The sequence below is a fragment of the Denticeps clupeoides genome, chromosome 10 (assembly GCF_900700375.1).
Source record: "Denticeps clupeoides chromosome 10, fDenClu1.1, whole genome shotgun sequence".
Classification (NCBI taxonomy): Eukaryota; Metazoa; Chordata; class Actinopteri; order Clupeiformes; family Denticipitidae; genus Denticeps; species Denticeps clupeoides.
This window is the reverse complement of record NC_041716.1, coordinates 5636523-5662396: the sequence shown is the minus strand read 5'-3', so window position 1 is coordinate 5662396 and position 25874 is coordinate 5636523. Positions and strand designations below refer to the sequence as shown.

The 25874-nt window shown below is 45.2% G+C and overlaps 2 protein-coding genes across 3 annotated transcripts in view; one reads left to right on the top strand and one right to left on the bottom strand.

Moving 5' to 3' along the window:
- Positions 1-1834: 1834 nt before the first annotated feature.
- On the bottom strand, positions 1835-15761 carry LOC114797830 (hepatocyte nuclear factor 4-alpha-like). 2 transcript variants are annotated; one of them, XM_028993030.1, is made up of 10 exons: positions 15547-15761; positions 6697-6871; positions 6111-6205; positions 5388-5494; positions 5132-5287; positions 4388-4475; positions 4148-4300; positions 3705-3941; positions 3494-3616; positions 1835-3242 (listed from the first exon to the last, which is right to left on the bottom strand). In XM_028993030.1, exons 1-10 carry the CDS (start codon positions 15584-15586, stop codon positions 3100-3102), a joined length of 1317 nt encoding a protein of 438 aa, XP_028848863.1. In that variant the 5' UTR covers positions 15587-15761; the 3' UTR covers positions 1835-3099. The 2 variants fall into 2 exon arrangements, with proteins under 2 accessions (XP_028848863.1, XP_028848862.1); XM_028993029.1 differs by lacking the exon at positions 15547-15761 and adding an exon at positions 8177-8308.
- The window catches only part of LOC114797828 (TBC1 domain family member 25-like), a 34961-nt gene continuing 21445 nt past the window's right edge, over positions 12359-25874 (top strand). The window contains exons 1-2 of the mRNA XM_028993027.1: positions 12359-12497; positions 12614-12701. The gene's annotated coding sequence lies outside the window, so the exon portion shown is untranslated. The remainder of the gene's footprint in view (positions 12498-12613; positions 12702-25874) is intronic.

The window sequence follows — 25874 nt, the reverse complement described above, 5'->3', positions numbered from 1 at the left end:
CCCCTGGAGACGCCCAGGGTTACGTGTCGTGCTCAGGGACACGATGGTAGTGATTGGGGTTCAAACCCGGGTCCTCCATTACCCACTACGCTACTACCACCCCCAATAGCGGTTCGGTAAGGCCCGCATCAATTCAATTAAGAATCAGTCATATAAAGTCATGTATATACAGTGTGAAACGTGAAACTTAAAAAAAATGGAAATAATGTCTGTTTGGTTTTTTTTGCATAGGTTGATTGTGAGGGCGATTGTAGGCTGTTTTTTTCTGTGTGTAATATATGTATGTATGTGTGTATATGTGGTACAGGCCAAAAGTTTTGACACACCTTCTCATTCAATGTGTTTTCTTTATTTTCATGACCATTTACGTTGGTAGATTCTCACTGAAGGCATCAGAACTATGAATGAACACATGTGGAGTTATGTACTTAACAAAAAAAGGTGAAATAACTGAAAACATGTTTTATATTCTAGTTTCTTTGCTCTGATTACTGCTTTGCACACTCTTGGCATTCTCTCGATGAGCTTCAAGAGGTCGTCACCTGAAATGGTTCTCCAACAGTCTTGAAGGAGTTCCCAGAGGTGTTTAGCACTTGTTGGCCCCTTTTCCTTCACTCTGCGGTCCAGCTCACCCCAAACCATCTCGACTGGGTTCAGGTCCGGTGACTGGGGAGGCCAGATCACCTTTTATTGTTAAGTACATAACTCCACATGTGTTCATTCATAGTTTTGATGCCTTCAGTGAGAATCTATCAATGTAAATGGTCATGAAAATAAAGAAAACACATTGATTGATGAGGTGTGTCCAAACTTTTGGCCTGTACTGTGTGTATGTGTGTGTGTGTGTGTGTGTGTGTGTGTGTGTGTGTATATATATGTTTCTTTTCCTTCTTTTGTTTTTTAATATTATTTTATTGGGGTCTAGATTGGGGATTGTTTGAGCTGTTTTCTTTTGTAACCTCTTGAAAATATTGTTATTTCTCATGCTCTAATTCCAATAAACATTTTTATTTTTTAAAAATGAAATAATTTATCACACCTAATATTTTAGCATTGACATAATTTAACAAGCCAATGAAACCTGCTGTAACCTGTTTGTTTACATTACAGCAATGCTTAAATATTAGGTGTGATAGACTATGAATTTTTTAAGTGTAGCCAGTGTTCACTTTTTACAGTGTGCAGTCATTATTTGTTACATGCATTTATTATTCATACAATTGACATCATATTCTGTCATTTCTGTGTGTCAAATTATACATATACAATCTTTGAAAGAAAGACTTCTTTCAGGACTATCATCAGCAATTGTTTTTATGGTGTTTTATCAGGGAGCTGTAATACACACCCTTGTGTATTATCCGTGACCACGCTCCGCCACGTCGCTGCAGCTTTTATCATCTTGTTTTCAAGCCTGTCTGATTTTACTGCCAGTCGAGATGACCTCTTCTTTAAAGGCTGAAGACGTCGAGTACGGGGGGAGAGGGGTACAACTTTCAATGATATTAACATCATAACATTTGCCAGGAGGAGGCAGACATCTGAAGCAATGTCAAATGTCGTGTCTGCTGAGCTAATTCAGTTAAACCATTTACCAATGCATCCAGTTATGTTTGGACACTCAATATTTACATGACAAACAGAGCTTGTACAAAAATTTGCTAACACAGATAACGTTGATACACATCGTTTTTTTTCCCCATGTTAGCCAATTATGAAATTAAAAAGCACACAGTGCATGCTGCTTTTGCTTTTAATCCTTTCGTCTTTAACCGAAATAAATATGTGGCGAGGTATGGACGGATGGGTAGATGAACGACACAGCACAGGTATGTGTAAAAATAAAACCTTGGTGTTTTAATTTCATTTCACATTTCACACGTCAGACGCGGCCCTCGAACAAACAGCGTCAGAGCAGTGCACCATGCTTCAGCATGCATGGGTTCAAACACAGCACACACATACCCATATGTTCATCTGGAGCATCAGAGAGACTAGAAGAGCGGTTTGAGGGTTCGTGGTTTGTGGTGGCCGCGGTATGTTTTCTTTTTTTTGTCTCTGCTTTCAGCACAACCTTGACTGAAATTTACATTGTATTTACAAAAGGCCTTGAATCTGTTGCCCAGACTGACTAAAATACAAATTGCACAGTGTCTGTTCAACGGATAAACATCCGTTGAGCTAAAAATGAGTGATTGTTTATTATTATTATTATTATTAATCGTTGTTGGCAAAATTACACCCTACCCAGTCAAATTCCCAGTTACTGTAATGTCGCCAGTTACAAGCTACCAGTGCTTCTCTGTTCCTGGAGACCTATGCAGCCACAGCACTTTCATTCCAGCCCTTAGTTCATTACGATTAGGTGCTATAGTTAGAGTCTAATAATCCAGAAGCCTGGAAGCACAGAAGGTCGTAATGAAAAAATAATGCTAGACAACGAATGGGAATCCCAAGGCAGAGAAAGAGTTGTGAACCATACTTATAACATGTATTATAACATTATTGTAAAAAAAATACTGCGCAATACATTATCATCATTCTCATCCAGTTTGAAATGACCTGTTAATGGTAACATCCATTCATTTATTAAAATTATTTAATAAATCCAGCTTTAGATTACCAATGTACATGAGAAAAAAAAGAATAAAACGCTTGTGGAACACTGGGGTATTGTTTCCCAGTGTGTTCTGCTTAATGCATCCACGCACAAACATGAATGCTTTATCAGAATGAGGTCAGCTTGCCATGCTCTTCTCATGGCATGACGTGCATGTTTCTCGAGGTCTTCCATCTCTGTTTTATTGGTCTGGAATTATTTTATAACTGCCTTCCTTGTACTCAGATTTGAAAAAGTCAGTAGTTTTTTTTTTTCCTTTTCTTTTTTATCGTTCAGCAAATGATACATACAGTACAATAATATTCAATAAAAAACTAAAAAAAGAAAAAAACTAACCAGTTCTAATTGCCTTCTTTTCCAGTCACATTCCTGTATCTGCACAAAATTCATTATAGAGACACCCGTGTGCTTCCGTGTGTGTGTTACACCAACAGAAAGACTCGGTAAAAGGCTAGAAAGCTGTACACTGATGCTGGAGGTCAGATGGTCTCTTGCTTAGTGATGGTGGGTTGAGGGATTGAGCTGGGCTGCTTGGGCACGGTTGCTATGACGCCCTGGGGAAGCTTGTAGTGGTCGGAGCCAGAAGTCGCGGGAGGGGATGGAATAGGAGTTTCAGGAGTGGCTGGAGGAAGAATAAAGCTTCCCTTAGAACACAAATGCGAATGTTGTGAATATATGAACTCCGGAAATACACATCGTGTTGCTCATGGAAGAAGAAATAAGCGCTCTTACAACATTTCTGAAGGTTTTAGGAAGGTTGAGGAAAAATAACAGTGGTTCTCTTTGACCACGTAAGCCTGATTATGCTGTGAGAAGCCAGTGGAGATTTACTCCAGATGCCAGCTGGAGCTGCTGTGAGAGCAGGATACTCACAGATTTGGCCGTTGTGGATTGGAGTTGCCATTGTGCTGGTTACTATGACGTTACTGCTGAGATGCTCCTGGACCAGGTGGGGGTGCAATGAGTGAGGAGCGTGGGGGGCTTCGTTAGCAGAGCCTGAAATAATGCATGCTTTAAAATGCTGCAACCCACTGTTTATGCAGTCTGGATGCGGAGAACCTAGATCACCGCAGTTGCTCCTCACCTCCTAGAAGCATCTCCTGCAGCAGGTTGTCTATTTTGGCCATGCCGAAGAGCTTGACGAACTGGATCTGCTCGATCATCTGCCAGGTGATGCTCTGCAGGGTGGGCAGGAGCAGTAGCAGCTCCCCGAAGCGTCCCCGAGAGTCGTACTGCCGGTCGTTAATGTAGTCCTCCAGGCTCACTTGGACCTGGTAGCGCATTCTCTTGATCTTGCCAGGGTCACTGAGGCCTTTAGCGTCTGATACAGCAAAGACAATAAGTTCACGGAAAGAGTATTATCTAAAAATTGAGTGGTCTGATGTACATTGTGGTTCCTACAAACAATAGGAAGTGAAGGTTAACAATATTCAGGCACAACTGCTAAATTGTGTGCAAAGTAGTTAAAAAAAAAAGTAGATAAAAGTAAATAAAGTAGATAAAGTAGATTAAAAAAACTTTTCTTACCTGGATCAAAAAATACGATGGCTTTGAGACAGGCATACTCATTATCGTCGATCTGGAGCTCCTGGAAAGGCAGAACCAGCTCATCCAGAATCCTCACTGCCACCCGGCTCACCTCCAGCTCTGGGCAGTTCCTTGGAATTATGTGGTCATTTCCTGTTGGACGAAAGCGATTAATCTTGGCCTGATTGGACTAATAGAGGTTGATGAAAGCATCATTGTCACTTTAACCACTGTCCTCACCCAATAGCAGCAGATCTTTGTACAACATGGATCGCTTTGCCGCTCCCAGCAGAAGGTGTTCCCCTGCATGGGCTCTCAACAGGGCCACCTAAAGCAGAATTATTAATTACACATGTTAACTCCAAGAACTAGATATGAAGCGGCCAAGGCCCAGTCATGAGTGATACATGTTCCCAGTGTTCACAGTTGATTGGACTCAAGTCAGTCAAAGATGGTTCCTCACACGTTTTACAGTGGTTATTGTGACCAAGTAGCTTTATATAGTTTTGAGGCTGCATTCTCCAAAGGTGACAGTTTCAAAGAAAGTTTCAAAGAAGAAGGAAGAAGGCATTTTCCTTCTCAGATCAAGATCTCTTAGTGGTCCTTCTGATCCGATTTATTATGTGAACAGTGTGTGTGTGTGTGTGTGTGTGTGTGTGTGTGTGTGAGTATAAGCGTGTGTGAAAATCCACTCGCTGGCCCTCCCAGTCACACAACATCCACAAATGAATGATCAGGCTGTGGTGAGGGAGCTGTTAATGATTCTCTGTATCTCGCCCAGAGATGAGCCTCTCACACCAGCTCATCACATTCAAAACTGCACTCATCAAAACATATTAACCACGTTAGCTGAACCTCACACACACACACACACACCGGTCTCGCAACAAACAACAAACAAGTCTGTTGAAGATGCTCTGGAATTGATCCAATAAAGCAAACCATAAAAACATCTAGGCCTGTTCGGTGCTCCATTAAGCTCACCTGGTCGTCCAGCGGCAGGTCACAGAAGGCGGGGATGTATTTTGCCCACTCCACTAGCACGAGGAGCTGCTGCTTCATGGACTCGCACACGTCTGTGATGGACGCAATCTTCTTTGTCCGAATGTCTCCATTCAAGATTGGCCCTGGCGATGAAATCTGCCGAGAGGCGTACACGTCAAATCCCGGCTCGCCCCCCTCATCCCTCACGTTCTGTGCTGTTCTGTAAAACTATCTGCACCAAAAAGAGAGGCCTTACTTGTCTGGAAAGAACATCTGCCTGGATGAGCGCGTTAATGGACGGTAAACTGCTGTCCTCGTAGCTCGATCTCCGCGTGCTGATTCTGTCCCTCTCGTTCTGTACGGCTGAAGCAGAGCAGACCAACATTTACAAAATTTGCATAAAGTGTTAGTATTATAGGCTTGATCCTGTAACTTCCGTAGGATACTGCTGAAAGCACAATCCTACTCACAATCAGAGTTTTTCATGAATTATTGCCGTTTATAACAATGGTCTTATGTTAAAGCACAATGGTGCTGTTCCAATACAATAAGAACAATGGCCGAGAGGTTGTTCAGAGCAGGATTATATGCCGTTTCTTTACATTTTAAATCAAATTCTCCAAGGTCCTCAGAAGTTAACCATGCCGTATGAGTTCAGCGCGGCGACTGTGAGCTTGAGCATTGGGGGATTAACGAGAAGATTAGAGGGGCGAGAGAGGGAGAGGAAAGAAAAGAAGAAAAAAAAACCCAAGGCCACGGTTATGATGCCTCCCTCATGTTTGCTCAGCAGATCCACGCAGTCGCGTCAGTGTGGCCACACTGACCATTAACTCCCCTCTGGCCCTGCAACGCAGCCCACGTGCTGCGGCAATGCCAACCTGTACGCCTGAGTCTGTTTGTGCTCGTGTCCCTGTCTGCGCGGGGTTGTTTCTGATTTAAAAAGATGTCAGCATCTTTCTGTTGCCCGGGGGTAAAATACCTTCTTTCTTCATCCCGGCCCGAAAACATTTCTTTAGTCTGCAGTATCGGCACTGATTCCGCTTATCTTTGTCTACTATGCACTGTCTGTTGAACCTGTGGAAAGACAAAAAAAAAAAAAAAGAAGAAGCGTGTGTGTGTGTGAGTTAACAGTGTGTCAAACCACATGCAAGTCATAGAAATTGTTTACCAAAGAACTGTCAACAGCTTGGGTCTTGCTTCATCCGAGCTGTTAATTTATTAGATGTCGGCGTCATTACAGATGATAAATGATTTACCCTTTGTCAGATCTGCTGACGTGTCCCTGCTGACTGCTGTCATTTTGGTCGTCTGCATTAAAGATTTGGCAGTCTCTGATCTCCAGACAAGGGCCACGGAATTGTAAATGTACCGATGCCAGATCCCCTGGGGAATCTTTTTTAAATATTCGCCCTTTTTCCTTTAGTTCTTATTAAATAATGTCTGTCTGCGAAACATTTCTGTTCAAAATGGCACCACCAATTTTCCCATTTTGTCAGCTTTTTACAATGTTTTATGACATACTCTGGGACAAGATGGCAGGGCATGAATGGCATTGTGATGCTGACCTGCAGGAGTACATGTGGTTTTTACGAACACTTCGCCTGAAGAAGCCCTTGCAGCCATCGCAACTGGACGCCCCGTAGTGTTTGCCCGTTGCCCGGTCTCCACAGATGGCACACAGCGTCCCTGCACCCAGGTGGTTGGAAGTGTTCATGTTGGTACTCTCAGCTGGGGAGGAGTCTAAACAGACAGGTGTCAATCACCATTAGGTCCATGTTGCACAGAAGCCAATTCCAGTACCTTTATAAATCCAGGTAAATACAATGTGAGTTTTTTTCCTGTTACCAGAGTGACATCTATAAATAAAAAAAAATACTACAGTCCTCGTAAAAAAGATAAATGCAATCAGTATCTCTGCTTGGAAATTCACTGCAACTTTTGGTACAAGGGAGACAGAGTGTGATGGTTCATCGTTGTCAGTTCTTATCATGTATTCTCTTATTGATTCTGTCTGGGCCAATGCGATTATAGGCCAGAAGCTCCAACTCTGTCCTCAAGTATTCTATTCCTTAAATCTGGGGAATAGAAACGAATAGGAAATTGAATGAATGAGTAACGTGACATTGAATGCGATGAGGTTGCATTTATTTTTTTGCTGAAAAGTGGGCTAAAGGGACAAAAATTCCATAAAACATGGTTTCAAACATAGTCCAGCAAAAATCTGTTTAAAAAAGGTTACATTTTATTGTTTTGTCTAGGACTAAATGCCACTGTTATTGAAGTTACTATCATCTGTCATCATCCATAATGATTATCTTAGAAACCAGCAGCATGTACAAAATCAGCAGTCTGATAGTATCAGTTTGCACTATGAAGTGATCACGTTAAAATTAAAGCAAGAACATTGATCAAAGGGTCAGTGCAATTTGCATTTTAATAGTTTTCAGAGAATGCAATGTCACAATTGATCCAATCGGTTCTTGCCCCACACTCACACAGGCTTCAAGCAAAGCAGCAATCTGCATCACAGGTGATACTGGTCATGTATAGACACTGATACAGCGATGGGGGGGATTGAATCACGGGGATCACAGACAACTCTGCCACGGGAGAGTAAGAAGCCAAACATTTCCATGTCTCCGGTCAGCACGTCTCGCCAGCAAACAGAGAAACTCAATCCAGGCTTTTCACCCTAACACCTTATATAGTGTGTGAGAACAGCCAACCCTCAAAATCAAAGACACCTCAATTTACACCTGGGGATTCACGTGATGTAAAACCTCCGCAAGATGAAATTCGATCAGAGCCACAACAGCCAGCAAGTTCGAACATGTCACTCAGCACTGTAAAAAGCTCTTTTAAAACTCTCATTATTATTACTCAGCAGATGTGACAACAAAATGCATACTTTCATGAAGACGTATCAAAACACCAGCGAATCTATGTGCCGTACCACAGTCTAGCAAAGCTGGACAGCACCTAGTATGGACTTGGCTAGGCCTAGTTTTCTCAAAGTTCCCAGTGGGCCTCTGGTGCCCAACTCACCTGTGCCCATTGCGAGCACCTGCATGTTTTCAAACTCCAGGGTGGTGTAAGCCGGGTCCAGGGCCTCGCTATAGTCAGCCATCTCCATGTCTGCCAACGTGTTGGACAAGCGCATTCTCACTGAGCTCACAACTGGGGGGAAAGACTTGTCCAGGTGGACAAGAGAGGACCCCCCACCTCAGAGGCCTGGCCCCGCCCCTCTGGAAGGCAGACACCCCTGAGTGAGAGGGGTGGAGAGGTGTGTGTGTGTGTGTGTGTGTGTGAGAGAGAGACGGACAGGAGAGGCCTCGGTTCTTAGAACGGTGGATGAGGAGGCCTTGGTTAAACATCAACCTGATGAGTTCTTCAGGACCTCAATCACCACGGCCTCTCACAGAGATAACGATATAACGTGGCTGAGATTTATCTAGCTCTCTTTCTTCATCGTTTATTATGCTTGCTGAGATGAAACTGTAGAGGAAAGCAAACCTACCCTCATTTTACCTGTACTTTAACTCACCACTTACTTAACAAATATTGTAGACCTGTATCTTCATTTAATTTAACTTATATTTTATTTATCTTTGTATAAAACTTATATTTTATCTATCTATCTATCTATCTATCTGAGCCACCTCTTGCTCTGCACAAAGAGGATTTCAGCCCATCGGCATAGAAACACATCAAAACATTTCCTCTTTTTAAACACCTGAAAGTCAACTTTAGAGGAAGCATCATTGTTTTGTTTTTTTTTTTTTTTAAATTGAAGGTACTGAATGAATAGCAAATATTCTTATAAAAGTGTTTATTGTACATAAGTGATACAGTGACAAAGGACAAGCAGTTAATTGGGACCTGCTTGAAGCTGTTGCACTGAACTTGACCACAACCACAACAATTCTGCTAATTCTTGCGCAATAAACAACAGCAATATCGCTAATGGGGTAGAAAACACTTCTTTTCATGTAAAAGACCGCATTGTTCTGGCAGTGCCCAAGCACGCGTGATCTTCTACGCTGCTTTCAGTGCACACTGCAGCACGGCACAAACCAACAAATAATCAATTAGAATAATCAATCTGATGCTCTAATATCATTTGGACAGGCGGTATAAATTGCATGTTGCTTTGCTGATTTAGCACTATTGGCAGATGCTCTATCACAGGTGTACATGAGATGTGGGTTTGCATTGCATTTTTCGTTTATTTATTCATTTTTATCACTTGATGAAATAGATCATGGGACAAACACATCAAACACTGGGCAGAGACCTGCATGAAAGGCAGGGATGACATGGCAAAGAGGAGGTTTATTTGTGGAGGGAAAGTGACTGTACGCTGCCAGAGGTCAACGATCTGAGGGTCAGCCAGCCTTTGCGACCGTAAAAACAGGCTAGTGAACTTATTGTGTGCCCACTTTTTTTACACAAACACACACACCTGTACACCAAAAAAGAAAGAAGACTTCTCATACTACAGATTGCAAATGTGTTTATGTTTTTGTGACCATCATATTTTACATATAAACCTAATTGTTGAATATATATATAAAATGAGGTAGCCTACATTTGTAGGAGTGAGTTTGGGCATGAGTGTATCACTTTTATGGATCATGAGTGTTGAAAAAAAGGACAATGGATAAGTCTATTGGGAGAGAAATGACTTCAATACCATTGTGCCAATATTGAAAGAACTGGAAAACACCTGAAACTCACAAGTACTCACAGGGGACAATATACATTGCATTGCATTTAGCGATAGTTACAAGTACAGTCACACCCCCCCAGAGAATCCTTGGGTTAATTCATCTTGTTGAGAGACACAACAGTAGCAGGAATTGAAGCTGAAGAGCCCATTGGATTCCAAGACCTTCACATCTAACTGTAAAAAAACTCAAAAGTGCAAATAAACAAAACTATTTATGGTCAAAAGTGTGTGTGTGATTAATTAACATATAAGTGCAGATGATGCTGAATAAACAGTCGGGAGTCAGCAGTTGTGATTTTTTATTTTTTTGCAGGAAGGAGTGCCACTTCGGGGTGTTAGCCATGTTTGCTCACGGCAAGTGGACCTTTTTCCCAATTTCCCCAAGCTCTGAGGATCTGTATATGGGAATGACTCACACCTTGACAATCTTATCTGCTCGGCTATTAAAACCCTTTATCACTTCAGACATCTTAATTTTTCCCTGAACTCCTATATACGGCTGCACAATAAAGTGTAATCTATCTGCAAGGTTACAGCTGTATCAGCCGCTCGGCGTCCCAGATAACTTTGCCCACATCAGCACTCTCCTCTCCCCTTGCCAGCAGTGTGATTACATTACCTCTTGATGTCTTTCTTAAACTGGGCTGTTTAATCAGAAAGGGGCTGTGATAGTCTTATAGTTGTGGTAACGTGATGACCCCCGACCCCCCTCATTTGCCATGACACTTGCACACAGAAAGGTGCAACTTTTGGTGCACAAATAAGCACGTGTCTGGAGTCAGGATGATCAGGAGCATGTTGATTTCACCTTTAAATCAGCTCATAGACTAAGACATTTTGTGTTTGAGTGCCACTCAGATCTTTTTTGTAAATCAATGACCTTTCTGACCATCTACTGCCACTTTTCACCAACGTGGTAGAGTGACGATGCACAAATTTCCTGCATAAATGTAGGTGTCAGGATTGCCTGCAGCTGGGCTCCACACCGGAATCCAATCCTGACGCCCCATAAATGCCGGAAGTTTCCGCCCGTTCGGGGTCGCTGGCATTTTCGTGAACTTCAGTTGGTAACACTGTTTGTAATTTGAGTTCTGGCAATCGCCACACGCCTACGGGTTAGTTTTAGTTTATCTGTATTTAAGTTAAATCGTTTTCGGCCACCGCGCCATTGTTTATTTGTATTTCTTTGGTTATTGTATAATAAAACCCCCTTCCCAGTATGTCAGACCTCTGCGCTTCCTTCCCCCGTAAGTCCGTAGTCGTGACAGTAGGCCACTTCTAAAAAAAAAACAATACGTCTTTGGGGGCCTGAATCCTGACATAAGTGGCCTGACACTGGTGGAGCAGATTGGGACAGATTGGTGCAGTGGCTGCCTAGCGAGTAAGGAAGCAGGCCCAAAGTCGGACAGTGTCAGGTTTAAATCCTGAACCGGCGAAGTGCCTCTGAGCTGACGCGGCGCCTTTCATGGCTGCTTACTGCTAACCAAGGTGATGGGTCAAATGCAGAGGACACATTTCATTGCGTGCACCATGTGCTGTGCTGCAGTTTCACAATGACAATCACTTCAGTTCCTTTCACATACTAATGTGGCCCATATGTGGATGAGTTCTTCGTGGTCCGACATGATCCATAATTCATTGCTCTGAACATGGCTGCTTCAAAAGGAAACATCACCCAATGAAAATACTTATATAATGTTAAAATAAACATTATGCTCCACTAAAATAGTTTGTAATGTGTAGAATTTCTAGGGAGGCATTTTGGGACACAATCGTTCCAGCTTTAGATGATCATCTCTATTGGCTGCAGACCTACCCAAGATATACCCTGTCCTATTATTCCCACAACTGTGATGGTTCTAATGTCATGGACTATTCTAATAGTTCCATGTTGCTAATGATGCTGGAAGAACCAGGAATACATTTGTAGTTAATTGTATGGAGGCTTGACTAATCACTTTCAATCAATCACTTTTCTATTGGAAGGTGCATCCCCAAGCAAACTGGTGCATGTTATCCTTTCAGTATATGGATCTACTTCAGGGTCTTCATCTGGACATGATCATACAGAAGGTGCACAAGGGGGTCATTAGCAGAAGTGCAAAACCATGTCCTTGCAGTGACCTAGCAGTGGTTGCCAGTCTTTTCATTCTGCCAACACAGTAGACATAAATTGGACACTCAGTATAGCACAAAGCATGTAAACATTCCAATTCGCCAATTTGGAGGAAATAAGCTACTGGCATCTCATCTCCTGGCACAGTGAACTTTAAGGTTCTTCCTGACTGTCCTCACTCAGGTGTGTGGCAGACGTGCCATGTCCCTTCTTGGAATGAGTCACCCGGCGTGCCGGGGCTAAAAGTCAAAGGCCCGCTGAGAACTGATGTAACTCTACTGCCTATTTTCCCCTTTGAAACTTCAAACTCCAGTTTGTGAACAAAGTCCTGTCTATCTTCAGAATAGGGATCTCCGACCACTGACCAAACTCCATCTGTAACTGCAGCCTATTTGTACCTTCTCCCGAATTCCTGCGTTTCATTGCCTCTGTTTGACCCAACCGATGGAGCTTGAACCGGCCATAAAGCAGGACACAGGGAAGAGGAAACAGCACTTTCTTGAGAGCTGGATAGAGGCTTTGTATGTCCAAGGAAACAGCATGAAGAATACCAAGGAATATCTTCTTTTTCTGGAAATATCTGGGAAAGTGTGGAAAAGAGTTCGTTTTTTTTTTTTTTTTTTTCATGATACGGAAGGACAGTAAGCATGGACCGAAGACGACAACGAGGTGCAGATCAGAGGCCAGTGAAAAAGCTCTACAGAGAGGGGTGATGGAGCAGATAGGTGAGTGTGGTGACATGACAGAGACCTTGTCAACAGATAACCATCAGCTAACCACACAGCTTGTGCAAGCCTCGTTTTTCTGGTCAGGGCCGAGCAGCTTGTGTTCTGTAAAAGACTACTGAGGTTCTAGTGGGCTGTCATTCTTATGGTGGGTTTTAAGGCAGGTCTACAGTGGTGAGGTAAATGAAGGAGTAAATCCGATGAGTTGAGTTCTGGGTTGATAAGCGCTCTGCCCCTCCCCTCACCAAGCATGTGTTCTGAGTTTCATAATGTTCCATTCTAAGTCGTAAACCCCATTATTTTCTTAATTCTCTGAGATGTTTAGCCAGAAAACCGACTCACTCAACAGATCTGGGGATGACAGGACAACACAGCACTGTTTATACTGTTCCTTAAAAATCCTCTCAAAATCCTATCAAATAGATTGATACAAATCATATGAAAGTCATGTTCATGCCAGATATCCATTTGCTTGCTTTTCCTTTACAATCTTCATTTTGAAAGTGCTTCAAATATGGTACACGTTAGAAGCAGGAGACTTAATCCATTGTCCAGGGTAATGGCTGTTCTCATTCCAAACGATTCAAGGCCATTTAAAGAAACACCATTATTTCCTAGTAGAAATATTCATAGTGATAATTTTGTGATTTCAAATGTCTTAGGACATCCAAAGAAAAAGCTGTTCTACAAACTGATGTCTGTCTTCAGCATGAACATTTTTAATATCAACAAATGCTCAGAGCTCTGGTATGGTATGTGCAGATAAATATCCTGTTGGCTTTCCCACGGTTCTGCAGCAGGCATTTCAACCAGGCATGCCATGGGTTTATGTCTTAAGACATGTCGCATGGCCAGAGCAGACTCCTCCATAACGATTAACTGAGACAGTTATCTATGAAGTTCCCAGAGTCCTCACCCCGCTGACTATTTGGACTTGGGCTAATGATAAACCTAGTATTGCCCAGCCTCCATAAAATATTTTATTTAAGACCTCAGCGTCATAGGGTAATAAAGACATTTGCAAATACTGGTTGACATTGTAAGAAAAATGCCCCCCACCCATCCCCACCGCCAAGCCACATTACACTAACCAGGACGTACACACGTACAAACGGAAACTGATCAGTAATGATTGGATTGGATTTCTTTGTATTGTTAGAATTTGCATATAAAACACAATTGACTTTTCCTTTGACCAACATTATACATTGACTCAGCAAAAACACTCATCACTGAGCACATCAAGTCCTAATTTCTGTCAAGACTGGAAAACTGAAGTAGCACTCGGCAAACTAAATAAGTAAACAATTGCATCAATAAACATTTTGACCAATGCTCTTCGTAAATCAATCACGGTTGCAGATAAGACTCTTTCAATGATTAACTGATATTTTGCTGAGGATTCATTTTGGGTCAGGATCAGCCTGCTATGCGAGTGGCGCTATGTCTACCCGCTGAATCTCTACAATTTTAAATGTTTTTTTTTTTTTTTTTTTTACTTTGCATGAACCCAAAAACAACAAAATTTTTGTGCCACTGAATTCACTCAGAAAGAGCTTATTATAATATGCAAAAAATCGTAAGTTATGGTTATGGTGCAAAATTCAATTTTCTATTGAAAATAAGAATAGGATCTTTATAAGGACAATCCAGCACAATTTTAACGAGTATAATGATTGGAAACCGACATAGCACCAGAGCTGCGCGTCCAAATTCAGTGCTCATCAGCATAATTGATTAGATGCGTATTTATTTAGTCAGACCTCATTCTGCAGTGTGGCCACAGCACAGCTCAACGTTTTCAGATGTGAATTCTGCCAAGTGGGTGTCACTTTTGGTCATCGTTTATAGAGGTACGTCAACATCTGTTTTAGTTGATAGGGCATGCATGGTCAAATGCTCTCCATCACTGCCGCTGAACAATAGCACCACCATGTGGCCAGGACAGGTCAGAGGTCATCACACATCAATGCATACTGTCTGCATGACACTTTCTACGAATCTGTCCTAATAAACTGACATTCATGAGACACCAGTTCAATACGACGTCGTGTCCTAAATCAAAATGGAGATGATTTATATGAAGAGAACAGATCACTTACTACCATTGTGTCCCTGAGCAAGACACTTAACCCTAAGTTGCTCCAGGGGGGACTGTCCCTGTAACTACTGATTGTAAGTCACTCTGGATAAGGGCGTCTGATAAATGCTGTAAATGTAAATGTATATAACTGTGCGGGACTTAACCGAGATCAATATTTACTTTTACTTTACTTTACTTTACTTTACTTTACTTTACTTTACTTTACTTTACTTTATTTTATTTTACTTTACTTTACTTTACTTTACTTTACTTTACTTTACTTAGCAGACGCTTTAATCCAAAGCAACTTACAAGAGGATTTTTTTTTTGTACTGTGATTTTGGTAGATGTCTGTGTGTGGGCCGATACATTATAAGATTTGTATACTTAATATATGAATGGTAATTAAAAATAAAAAATATTGACTGTGTGGCTGCAACATTTGCTACATTGTTTTGTGTCCTGTAAATTAATATAATGCATGGCATAATATCGTGTGCACACTGGTTCCAAATAAAGCAAGGTCCACTACAAAAACATTCTCCAAAAAGCCATTCCTGGTGAACATGCGCTAAGGCAAATTCCTAGTTCTCGCAGATCTACTCCTTCGTTCTAATCTTCTGTAAATGAAACATGGTGTCCTCAAAACTAAGCCAGCCAATCTAACAAAACATCGATATTGCACGCACAAATACAGACACAGTCCTTAGTAAAGGTTTGCGTGGATGTTCAGGTTTATGGCTAAGTGTGACTGTGAATTACCTGCAGTGGTGAAGGAACCTGCGCCATGTTCCCCGTACATCCTGCTGAAGGCATTGAGTGGGCAACTTTGCTGCCACTGCCCAACAAGGCCTCAGAGCAAGAGAGAGAGGAAAAAGGAGGGTGGGGAGGTGAAAAGAGATGGAGAAGGGGATGGAGAGACAGCAAAGGGAAAATGAAGGAGAGCATGGAAGGAAAGAGAGGCGGGGGTAAAGGAAAGAGGCAGCAACAGGGAAAGGGGAGAGAGAGCGAGAGGGCTGAGGCCGCGTTTAGGGCCCAGTGAGGGGAAAACGGGGATTAGTTTTTAATTCCTGTCACAATGAGATTGAGCACTGGGCCTAATAGTGTCAAGTGTACAGAGTATGTAATCCAGCCTCTCCACACACACACACACACACACTCAGGTAACATTGTTCATGGTGGAAAAGTTAATAGGCGATGCTTCTAAATTAAAAGTATGTAAAAAAAAAATACCTGTTGTAAACCTATACAAAGATTGTGTGTGGAACATCATCAGGTCTTTCATTTAGCTTTGACTCTCTACTGCCCTCTAGTGACAGAAACAAAAAAGCAGTTTTCTTGTCAAATACAGAGAGCGGCGCAACATCATGACCATGTAATGACATCTACGCCGAAATGCAGTCACAAAGGATAAATGTACTAATGTACATAGTACTAAGTACTATGAAGGTGTAGGTATACTGCATATGTCGTCAGTCTTTGGCACAGCTGACCGGGGTTTGAATCCCGGCTTCATCATCCTAAATTTATAAAAGGGGCATTGGTGGCCTAGCGGGTAAGAAACAGATCCGTAATTGGAGGGTCGAATCCCGAGCTGCCGAGGTGCCACTGAGGTGCCACTGAGCAAAGCACCGTCCCCTCACACTGCTCCCCGGGCACCTGTCATGGCTGCTCACCAGTTCTTTGGGGCAGTGGTTTGGCCTAGCGGGTAAGGAAACCAACCCGAAAATCAGAAGGTTGCAGGTCGAATCCCGTACTGCCACTAAAGTGCCACTGAGCAAAGCACCGTCCCCACACACTGCTCCCCGGGTGCCTTTCATGGCTGCCCACTGCTCACCAAGGGTGATGGTTAAAAGCAGAGGACACATTTCATTGTGTGCATCATGTGCTGTGCTGCAGTGTTTCACAATGACATTTTCTAAAATAAACACATTTTATTCTGACCAGTTTCATTAATCTTCAATACATCTTTAGTACCCCACTTCAGTACCCCCACCTCCCCTTTTCTGGTCACTTTATTAGACCCCCCTGATAGATAGTGGAAGGTTGTCAGCCAACCATTTCACTATTTAGCTTCTAGACAAAGAAACTCTGATATGATCTGGGTGTGGGAAAATACGGAGGAGCTGTCCTGTAACCTAATTTTGTGACAATTCCCTATGGCCACAAGCTGGAAATGGTGCCTTAGAATGGCTGACTATGTTTTATGTACAGCAACCATTAATCTGCAGTAAACCAATTGTTACATGTTCCAACAGAAGACTGCGGAGGGCAGCCTCCATCGGAGTATCGCTGTCCTTGTGAGCACCACTAGAGTAAGGGACCCTCTTCAAACTACTTAAGCTGCAATTTACAGAACACCGTTACAAAAAAAAAAACCCAAAACACTTACTGATGAGCTGCGAAAGCTCTGCTGCCAAATAATTCAAAGAAATCAATTTAGTCTCACGTGTCCATATTAAGATTTTGTTTGATTCATACACAAGTTTGCGGCCTAAAACATAAAATAAATCCAATAACGATGTCTACAAAGGAATGTCCCACAAACAGCCTTGTCTCTATCAAGTGTACTGGGTAGGTGTTCCAATTAAATCACACTTGTCCAACAAGTGTGATTTATTATTGTCACTTTTGCCTGTTTGCATGAAACTCTGCTAAGATTTTAAAATGTAATCTCACTCAATTGACCCCAATCCCATTCAACTGACCGCAGTACTATTTCAGGAAAAGGAAGAAAAAGTTCATCTAAAAATATCTCCGAGAGGGGTGAGCGGAGTGGCCAACTATTTTGGCGGCAAGTTGTTTCTGGGGTCCTGTTTTGTGTGTAAGTGTTAGATTCCACCCGCCCTCTTTCAGATAAGTCGGCTGGTGCTTTTTAAGAAGTGACCCGCCGGTCGACCCAACAGAGACTGCAGTGTGCGAGGGCCTCTCCCTCCGCACTCAACAAACAGACATCCTCACAGCACTCGGCTGCTGTTTGCGTTTGGCCAACCGACCCTTCCAGCACTGGAGGCCAGCTATTTGTTCAGGTTGCAACCATCAAGCAATCAAGTCTCCTTCTCCCTGTAACATGTGTTAGCCCTTCACATGGGCTACCATTCAGCAGCATGGCTACATGATATAAATATAAATGGTGAACATTTGTTATTGTTCTATAACAATCACTTTAACCAAAATGCATTAAAAATGAACTTATCTGCTTCTTCATTCATTGCCCAAAATATGAAATTAACAAACTATTTAGTGTGTGTACACAAAGCCAAAAACCAGAGCCTAGAAAATTGGACAAAACAACATGAACACTTGACCAAGTGTTTCAATTTCAGTTGCTCTAATGCTAGAAATCTCAGCTCTAAGGAGGCATCTTTCTCTTGGAGAAATTACATGACTATGACTGGTTAGGTTTGTAGTCACTGGATCTGAAAGTACAAATCCAGACAAGGATTTTTTTTTTCAACTATTCAGCTGAGCATCAATGCCCATCAGAATCCAGTTGTTTGTAAGTTGACAGTTCCTGACAGTAACATGAGGCGGAAACATCTGAACCAAATCTAGGTGCCATTAACTGAAGTCCTGTCCTAGCTCAAAGCATCAAGGATTATTAGATTCATTATAAACTTTAAAATCTACAGTACAGGACCAAAGTTTGGACGCACCTTCTCATTCAATGTGTTTTCTTTATTTTCATGACCATTTATGTCAGGATTGCCTGCAGCTGGGCTCCACACCGGAACCCAATCCTGACGCCCCATAAATGCCGGAAGTTTCCGCCCGTTCGGGGTCGCTGGCATTTTCGTGAACTCTATGCACGAACTTGACCTTGTTTAGTGTTATGTGTTTTGAGTTCTGGCAATCGCCACACGCCTACGGGTTTGTTTATGTTCTTTATTTAAGTTTAAATCGTTTTCGGCCACCGCGCCAGTCTTTATTTGTATTTCTTTGTTTGTTTAATAATAAAAACCCCTTCCCAGTATGTCAGACCTCTGCGCTTCCTTCCCCCGTAAGTCCGTAGTCGTGACAGAATGCCAGCGACCCACCCAAAAGCGCAGAGGTGGAAAGCAGAGGAGAAGAAACGCCGCGAAGGACGCAGCCCGGCGCGGCGAACGCGGACGCCAGACGAGAGACGCGCCGCCCGTTCTGGTCGAGCGTTTTCTCCCCGAGAAGCCGTGGTACGCGGCGCCGCGTGATGACGTCACCCCCGGGAAACTCCGCGAAACCCGGAAGCGACAACGCGGGCGGGTGAGTGGGCGGAGCGAGGACGTTGGCGTCGGCAGCAGCGAGGAAGTGACGTGGGCAGCGAGCGCAGAAGATGCGACCCCCACGATCTTCGGCATGTCGAGCCAAGAACTCTGCGCTCTGCTGGCAAGGCTCCCCGTGGACTGGGACGACACGGATGACGACGAGAGCACGGGAGACGAGAGTTGGGCTCCGCCCATCGCGCCAGTCTGCGATCGTCGCAAGGTCCGTGGGGACCCACGTCACTTCCAGGGGGGTGAGAAGCGGCAACAACAACGACGGCGTTCCTCCAGCGAGGAGGTGGGCAGCCTCCAGCCCGAATGGCCAGAGTACTGCCCATGGGAGCTTATCGCGCCATGGGTCCAGGATGTCCGCAGGGTGGACGACCCTCGGAGTCACCGGTGGGAGGACACGGATGACGAAAGCGATGATGACGTGGATTTTCGGTGGGCGGTCGGTGCCGGGATGGCTCCGCCCAGCGTGCGCGTCCGAGATCATCGCGGCGTCCGTGATGACCCATGTGACTTCCGGGGGTACGAGGTTGACACGGACGACGACCAGGATCGTCACGAGGTCCGTGGAGACCCACGTCCCTCCCAGCAGTGTGAGGAAAGCTGGTGGAAGAGGGCGACGGGATGTCGCCAGCCAGCAACTGCGCTGCCGGGACTGCCTCGCAGGGAATCCTCCATTCCTGCTCCAGTCGCCGACCCGCCTTCCCTCTGCCCGGACGTTCCCCAGCGAAATGGCAGCGCAGCACCAGCATCCACACCTGCTGGAGAAGACGTCCACCCCCCTCCACACCACACACCTACCACCATCTCCAGCAACGTGCCCAGCCCCATGTGGGACAGCCCAATTGTCCCGGGACCCTTCAGTGGGGCAGCAGACACTGATAAGACCACCACCATCCTCTCGTGTCTGCTTGGGTCAGCATGGGGCTGGAGCGCAGCCCTCTGGCAACAGGGAGAGACAGACAGCAGTTTTCGGGACTTCCAGCAGAGACTGAGGGCGGAGTTTGATCGGCCAGAGCCTGAGCCAGGGATCGAACTCTGCCCCTCCACCACGTCCAGCGCCAGTCAGGATCCGGGGCAAGAAGACCAAGCACTGGCGGGCGACGAGAAGGTCGCACCTCCCGAGATCCTGGCTGTGCCCCCTGAGGAGGTCCTGGAGAGCCCAGAGAGGGAGCCAGACGACCCTCTCTTCTGTCTGTCTCTGTCTGTGTGTGTCTGTGTGACATATGTGTCCGTATGTCGCCCCCACTTCCCCTCTTTGTGTCCACCAGATGGCGACCCAGCCGCGGAGCCGAACCCCAGGGAGGAGGTTCCTGACCCGAATGTGCTGGTCCAAGGCGAGGTGGACAAGCCCCAAGGTACCCCTAAGTCCAGCCGGGGGGGGTGCTCCCCCAAAGAATTTTTTGGGGGGGTGCAGTTCGGGTTGGGGACTCCTCCTGAGGGGAGGGGAGGTGGGGAAGCGATGGAGCTGGGTCCTCCGGTAGCCAGTGAGGAGGGCGGGCCAGGCATGGGCCTGCGTCTGCCTCCAGAGGGGTGGAGCGCCATAGAGCCCCCGGGTAGGCATGAGGACCCAGCTGGGACAGGCAGGAAGAGGGCCTGCTTGTCCCAACGGACGCAGAAGGGGCTAGCCGGATGGTCTGGCAATGCCCCCCCCTTGGCACCAGGGCCGTGCAGCGAGAGGGGCTGCATAGTCCCAGAAGGCACCAGCCTGGGGTGCCTGGAACAGTCGCCGGAGGCTCTGGGACAATCTCCCTGCGCGGTGCAGGGGGTGACACAAGAAGTGTCAGAGGGGACGTGTGGAGACAGGGCCCACATGTACCCAGATGGATCGGCCCTGATTATTGTGTGCAGGTACGGGAGTCCGGGGCCGCCAATGCGGGGACCACGCCGGGGAGCCAGGCCGAGGGTCCGGGGCCGCCATGCGGGACCACGCCGGGGAGCCAGGCCGAGGGTCCGGGGCCGCCATGCGGGACCACGCCGGGGAGCCAGGCCGAGGTTCCGGGGCCGCCATGCGGGACCACGCCGGGGAGCCAGGCCGAGGGGGCCGGGGCCGCCAAGCGGGACCACGCCGGGGAGCCAGGCCGAGGGTCCGGGGCCGCCAAGCGGGACCACGCCGGGGAGCCAGGCCGAGGGTCCGGGGCCGCCAAGCGGGACCACGCCGGGGAGCCAGGCCGAGGGTCCGGGGCCGCCAAGCGGGACCACGCCGGGGAGCCAGCTCGAGGCACCGGGGCCGCCACGCCTGACCCCGCCGGGGAGCCAGCCCGAGGGACCGGGGCCGCCACGCCTGACCCCGCCGGGGAGCCAGCCCGAGGGACCGGGGCCGCCACGCCTGACCCCGCCGGGGAGCCAGCCCGAGGGACCGGGGCCGCCACGCCTGACCCCGCCGGGGAGCCAGCCCGAGGGACCGGGGCCGCCACGCCTGACCACGCCGGGGAGCCAGCCCGAGGGACCGGGTCCTCCAAGGGGAGGATACAGCAGGGCAGGAGCCCTGTGGTTGCCGCCGTCCGCCCCGCCGCCTCCACTGATGGTACTGTTGGGGCTCCGAGGACGTAGCCCTTGGAGGGGGGGCTCTGTCAGGATTGCCTGCAGCTGGGCTCCACACCGGAACCCAATCCTGACGCCCCATAAATGCCGGAAGTTTCCGCCCGTTCGGGGTCGCTGGCATTTTCGTGAACTCTATGCACGAACTTGACCTTGTTTAGTGTTATGTGTTTTGAGTTCTGGCAATCGCCACACGCCTACGGGTTTGTTTATGTTCTTTATTTAAGTTTAAATCGTTTTCGGCCACCGCGCCAGTCTTTATTTGTATTTCTTTGTTTGTTTAATAATAAAAACCCCTTCCCAGTATGTCAGACCTCTGCGCTTCCTTCCCCCGTAAGTCCGTAGTCGTGACAATTTACGTTCGTAGATTCTCACTGAATGCATCAAAACTATGAATGAACACGTGTGGAGTTATGTACTTAACAAAAAAAGGTGAAATAACTGAAAACGTGTTTTATATTCTAGTTTCTTCAAAATAGCCGCCCTTTGCTCTGATTACTGCTTTGCACACTCTTGGTGTGTCCAAACGTTTGGCCTGTACAGTACATTAAACTCTCTCACCCCTGCTCTCAGAACAAGGAAAGCATGGATCTGATCATCTGCTCTCTCACCACTACTGACACCTTCTCGAACCTGATCGTCCTGCTGGGCCATTTGCGGCCGGTTACGTGATGGGCGGAGAGGAGAGGTATTCTCCTCTTCTCTCTCTAGAGGGTCGTGCGCCTGGCTGCTCTTTCCGTGGAGGACAGTGGAGACATCTACGTATTCAGAACCATGATGACAGCCATTGAAGGTTGAAGGAAACGGTGACAGTCGCTCAAAACCCCTCTGGGCTGCCAGGATTGGGCAGAGCTGTGGGCACTCAGAGCTGTGACAATTGACCGCAAATTGGATTTCATCACTGTGACTATATTCACTGGATAAAGTCTTGGAGAAGCTCGCGGCTTTGCGTAGAAATTGATGGAGCAGACCAGGGACTTTAAGAGGGCTGTGAAATGACAGCTATTAATCCTTTCTTTTCTGCATTTGGCTCCGCTAATCAGCACCGGCCTCGGCCAAGGTCGTTCTGAACCAACATCTCCCCTGGAAGGCGTGGCATTTTGACTCTCTCTCTCTACAGACATGGACCCACCAACCGCACCCTCCCCTATCCCACGCCTTCGCTGTCGGTCTGTTTGGTTATATTTTGTGTAGGACGGGCTTTTATTGCTGAGGTTTGTTTTTTCGGTTCCCACAACGTACGCCCAACGTTTCTCCTGTTCTGTCCTCATGTTATCCTGTCTTTTTCCTTGGTTCTTCTGATGATTTCAGCACCGCCGTGGGTGGCAGCCTGTTACGGCAGTTCTCTCCTATGACAATGTGACTTTCCCACTTGTGGGACTTATAAAGTGCCATCATTTACAGCATTTATCAGACATCCTTATCCAGAGCGACTTACAATCAGTAGTTACAGGGACAGTCCCCCCCAGGAGTCCCCCCACTTAGGGTTAAGTGTCTTGCTCAGGGACACAATGGTAGTAAGTGGGGTTTGAACCTGGGTTCAGTTCAGTTCATAGGCGAGTGTGTTACCCACTAGGCTACTACCACCTATCATAATTATCATCATTGTAGCATACCTTCGGCTAAAATGTTATAATGAAATAAATGTAGTTTTTATTGAATTAAAGGTTTAAAGAAAGATTTAGGAAGTAAAATTGATAGGGTAAACTGTAAAAACAGAGCGGTCTCTGTGGTGGTGTGGTGCTGAAGCTAATCGGGCATCAGGGGTGATTAGCAGCCCAGTGGATTAGTCCAGCCCATGGACTTTCAATGAAAAATTCACCAGGGTTTGATATAAGGCACCAACAAAACATGTGCTTAACCGCCCAAAAAGAATAATTATGCGTTTGCAGCTGCATAATACCCGGACAATTAGCCAACAGCTAATACTTTAAATTCACTATTTAAATTTTTTTTATTGACCTTGAATTGAAACCAATAAGAAAGCAGGATTTTCTATTTTGTGAAGTAACATGCAAAGATGACAAGCTATATGGGTTCCAGTTCACCTTTTCCCCTCAAAATGCCCCTTAAAACACTACAACAAAATAATTACATTATCTTTATGACGATTAATGGTTCTGAACTTTGTTTAAGATGAAAATTTACTCATGGATGAAGTTATCATTTTGAACCATTAAAATGAATAATGCTTTGTGTAATGTTGTCTTCTTTTGGTAGTTTTATTTCCCATTTTCCTTCTAATAATGCAATAAAGCTGCTTTAGAAACAAACACACATTATAGTCATTTGAAAGACATTCAGGTCTGTTCTCTCATACTGTTCCCACATCTCACAAATCAAGTCCAACGCTCCTGAGCTGCCATTCCTCCTACATCTAGCACCTTTGCCACACCTCCCGATTACAGGCGTGTTTAAAAACCCACTCGGGAATGGCGATGATGCTCTTAGCATCTCTGGAAACTGAGGCGGGGGGAATAAACAAAACCAAAAAAAACAAATCTTCTTCTTCTCTCTGTGAACTTGTGACTCCTTGATCAGTTCGTTCTTGATCCCCTAATCCTCCAAGGTACCCTCTATAGCTTTGAGCTAACAAACTGCTTCAGCACACCAAGTGTACTCACCGTCCGTTTCGTCCATGCTGGTGCTGACCTGAGTGTTCACGTTGACCATCTTGCCTTCCTTCACCACCTTCCGGGCTTGTTTGTGAACTTCAGGAGTTTTTGGAGAAGTTGTTCCCAGCGGGCTTTATTCCGAGCAAGGTGTCGTTGGCGCGAGGTAAGGCCGGCACTCTTGCTATCTTATTGATTTTCCTAATCTGGGCAAATGTGGGTGGGGAAGTTAAACAGTAACCAGCTCGTATAGAGCCCGGTCTATATCACAGCTGTAGCTATAGCAACAAGATGAGGAGAAACTCAAATAGACTACCTGTCATAATTTTTCCTCGTTCTCGTTGTTCTTTCTTTTTCTTTTTTCTGAATATGTGTGTCCCTCTCTCTCTCATTCGCCCCTTTCCTGCCATGAAAAATGGAGGACTGACTGAGTCGGAGGAAGAAGAGAAAGAATAGGTGACAGAGAAGCAATATCCAATATGTACACATGCACACGCACTCAGCGTTTCTTGTGGAAGATTTTGTGGAAGGGAGTGCTATCAAGTTTTGCATATTTGATTGTAATCTTTAATATTTTCCTGTATGATGCTGTATAGTTACAGTGGGCACATGTGTCTGTTCCATTTCTTTATTGCTTATCAATGCACATAATAAATGCACAACATATAAATAGATATACATATAAATATACGTGTTACGTATCGAGTCTTTTGTATTTGTAACAAATGTCGTAATGGCCTTTCATTGGTGCATTTTATTATTACATTATTCTAATGTCACAGCTTGAAAAATAACCCAACACCCCAAACAGAGTTTCACTTTCGCAGCTGTGTTTTCACACACTCGTTCAGCCACACACAAGCTGCACAGACCAACTCTGACATGCACTGATAGTGTGGGAAAAGATCCAGCTTCTAACGGAAATGCGCAGCACTTCCCACAGCTGTCACACTAGCATTCATAAAAGTGGGAGTGACCGTCGCTGGTGGCTTCACGACTGTTTGTTGCAGATAAATAAATCGGCATGTTTTTTTTTTTTTTTGTTTCATTAATGAACCTTCCCGTTGATTTTGAGGCCAAATTGCCCGCCATTTTCAAGCAGCTGAGCAATGGTGTCGGTTTTTATGGCTTTAAAAGCCATTTTAGAGTCTGTTTTTACAGCAGAATGGTCTTTCAGGAAGACTGTTGTGCTCTAATGAGGCGATAAAGAAGGGAAAAAAACACCTGAACTGAAAACACACACACAAAGTGAAGCTCTGCACTCTTGTTCGGTGTGGATGGATACTCTGTCCTCCATCGGATATAATGAATCTTTTATTAGGAAGGACATGTTGACAGAGTCATGTTGTGGACCTTGCATGGCACAACTTTTTGGGAGACAACGCGCATTTTAAAAAGATAGTAGCCAAGCAACAACCGAACACGACGCACTGCACAGCACACAAACGCAAATGGCAAAATCTACAGAAAAACTTTATTACCTGTACATCAAAAACCACAAAGAAAGTGCTTTGTTCTCCATATTAAAAATTAGCTTGGATGTGAAACAACAAAAAAGAACAATAATAATTTTTTTAAAGATACAGTGCAAAATTTTTTTGGGTGACAGAGTTACAAAGGACAAATAATACATTCTGATCAATCATTTCTTTAGAATGTACAATGTAAAATAGCCCTTTGTACTTCATTA

Bases quoted from the DNA above. Each gene is read 5' to 3' on its own strand.
- LOC114797830 (XM_028993029.1), bottom strand. From the start codon at position 8,291: ATGCGCTTGTCCAACACGTTGGCAGACATGGAGATGGCTGACTATAGC. The intron at 5,288-5,387 runs GTAAGGCCTCTC...GCCTCTCGGCAG, and splicing joins CAGATGTTCTTTCCAGACAA to ATTTCATCGCCAGGGCCAAT. The intron at 4,476-5,131 runs GTGAGCTTAATG...ATTCTGCTTTAG, and splicing joins ACCTGCCGCTGGACGACCAG to GTGGCCCTGTTGAGAGCCCA.